Below are 2783 nucleotides of genomic sequence, written 5' to 3' on the forward strand. Positions count from 1 at the left end.
TATTTTTACTAACTGTTTAATCTGTCTTCAAATCTAGAAAAGTTGATTAGAACAATCGAAGTGTGTATTTCGTAAATAGTGCAAAGCCACATTAAAAATATTGAATAATTTTTGGTGTAGTTGTAATTTAAAAAATTGTAAATAAGACTTTACTTTTATTCTTCTACGAAATGCAGTTTGAGATTTGAATACAATGTTTTTAAAAAATCCTAGATACAATATAAGTAATGAATTTCCGATCATCAAGTTGAATCATATTTTGAAAATACATTAGATTCACAAACTAAAGCTTATATAAAATTATCAAAATTATCTTAAAAACTTTCTTGAGGCTGTAAATTGTAAATTCTCCCTACCTGTGAATCCGTGTCACCGCAGTTATTAATTTGGCCACAGCCTCTTCGAACCAAGACAACTGGTGGCTCAGGAATGTCGTTTATATCCGCATCATTTTCACAGAAACCCTCTGAACTATCGCTGCTTCGATTTCCATCTCCACCTCCACTTCTTGAACACAATCCAGGGAAATCGCGAGGATTTAATCTTCTTCTATCCATGTAACTAAATTCAACGAGCCCTAGACTCAAGGGCCGTCTACTGTGATGATGAGACGTCGGTGGCTGACAATTCAATACAGCAGCACTAGAGTTCACCTGAAAACAACAAGTTGTCAATTTTACAGTTCACTTCTCACTCCTCATTTTTTATTTCTTTAATAAAAGAATGAAATGTCTCTTCAAGTTCGCAGGGTGGCCGCTTTAACCGAAGGTAAAAATTTCCGGCCATTTCCCGGTTTTCTCCCGGTTAGCAAACATTTTTCACGGTCAATAAAACCTAAAAACTTCGAATTTTAAAGCTAAACATTTTTCCATTTGAAGCAATAAAAAATAAACTACAAATTTAAGCACTCAAAGTGGAACTCTTAAATTTTAAACTCTTAAAATTGTACTGAAAAGTTTTTTTAATTCAAAACTGTTGTACTCAAATGTTGAATAAAAATATCTAACATGGAAGTACTTTTATAAAATATGCAGAGTTCAAAGGTTCAGATTCATTTCTAAAAACATATATCTACATTATAATTTCCAATGCTATACAAATTAAAAAATCAATCAATGGACTCTAAAATTTTCAAAAAATTATATTATTTTAAGCAATTTTAAGCTAGAAACATTAAAAATTAAAAACTTAAATTTTTTAAGAACTGAACACTTCTTAAATTATATATCTACATTATGATTTCCAATGCTATATAAATTAAAGAATCAATCAATGAACTCTAAAATTGTCTAAATTATATTATTTTAAGCAATTTTAAGCTAGAAACATTGAAAATTAAAAAATTAAATTTTAAAAACTGAACACTTCATAAATTATTTTCATCTTAAATAGTTTAAACATCCTTGAAAATTTTCAAAATTATATTTCATAATCTTGAGAAATCTAAAAATTGTTTTACATTTTTAAATTTTTAATTAATTTTTAAATTTTTTCCGAACTTCTAAATATCTGTTAAAATGAACCGAATTTTTCCTACGATTTTTAGAACATCCTGCAAATTAAAAAAAAAAATCCTCGGAATCTTCCAGATTTTTTTTAACAATTTTGGAAATCTTTTTATATATTCTCTTAAAATAATTTTTCAAAAAGAAAAATTATTTTAACTTTTCCTAGGAATCTCAAGAAAATGTTTTTTGATTCTTTTGATGCCCTGCTTAAAAAGCTTCTAATTTTTCTTTTTTTTTTGAAATATGCCAAAATTTATATTTTCTTTTAAATTAAACTGTTGCTGTTTGCACCGGAATTTCAGTAAAAACAGTCGAATTTTATCGGTACAAATACTTCGTTAAATTAACCTTGAATCTTTGCAAAACTTCTAAATATTTATTCAAATTACTCCAATTATTTCTACAAATAATAAGTGTTCAATTGTTATTTATATATAAAAAAATAACAATTTCACTACCAAATAAAAATTCTTTTGAAAATAATAATTAAAATTGTAACATTCAGAGTTTAAAAGGTCTTCGAAATCTTAACGATTTAAGGTTTTCCATGTCAAATAATTCAGTTTCAATTTGTATACTTTTAAATATTTGGTTTTAATTTAATCGCTTTAAATAAACAGTCAAATATTGCTAGGTATTAAATAACTATCCTCTGTCTTAATTACATTTTTTTTAATTGGTTGTGTTAAAAATGAAATATTTTAAACTGAAACAATATTTCAAATTTAATGCAATTCTTTAATTACGAATATATAATTATAAAGTTATTTTTAAGTTGAAAATAGTTTTTGAGGTTTCAACCTGACATTTATATTTTTTTAATAACTAAGACTTTCGAATTGTACTTACAATTTTCACGCTTCTAATCTAAGCGACTTCCGTTTCCTTTTTCTTTCACTTTTTTTATACCCCCATTTACCTTTTTCACGTGCATTCTTTCATTCTCCCTCATTCGCTCCTCTAGCATCCTCCAACTCCTTCATCCATTCTTCTCCTAATCCATCTTCGCCTAGAATCTTAACTACATTTTCTTGCCAGCTTCCTTTATCTTCCATTCCTCTCCTACATCCTTCCCATACATGCTCCCATGTTTCCTCCTCCCATTCACATATTCTACACATTCTGTTCTCTTCTTTTTCCCAGTACAACCCCTCCCTTACCTCGTTTCCCAGTCTAAATCTTGCTATTCTGGTCCACCTTTTCTCTCCCCATCCCTTTTCTAAGTACTTTGGCAGCCCTTCCTTTTTTATCATCTTATACCATTTATTGTATTTT

At 28.0% G+C, this 2783-nt stretch overlaps 1 protein-coding gene across 4 annotated transcripts in view; it reads right to left on the minus strand.

Annotated features, from left to right (window-relative positions):
* The window catches only part of LOC117181468 (zinc finger SWIM domain-containing protein 8), a 377164-nt gene that overhangs the window by 49730 nt on the left and 324651 nt on the right, over nt 1-2783 (minus strand). For all 4 annotated transcript variants that reach the window (XM_033374148.1, XM_033374147.1, XM_033374146.1 and 1 more), the window contains one exon: nt 357-653. In XM_033374148.1, coding sequence (XP_033230039.1) covers nt 357-653 — 297 coding nt within the window. The remainder of the gene's footprint in view (nt 1-356; nt 654-2783) is intronic.

The sequence above is a fragment of the Belonocnema kinseyi genome, chromosome 10 (genome assembly GCF_010883055.1).
Source record: "Belonocnema kinseyi isolate 2016_QV_RU_SX_M_011 chromosome 10, B_treatae_v1, whole genome shotgun sequence".
Taxonomy (NCBI): domain Eukaryota; kingdom Metazoa; phylum Arthropoda; class Insecta; order Hymenoptera; family Cynipidae; genus Belonocnema; species Belonocnema kinseyi.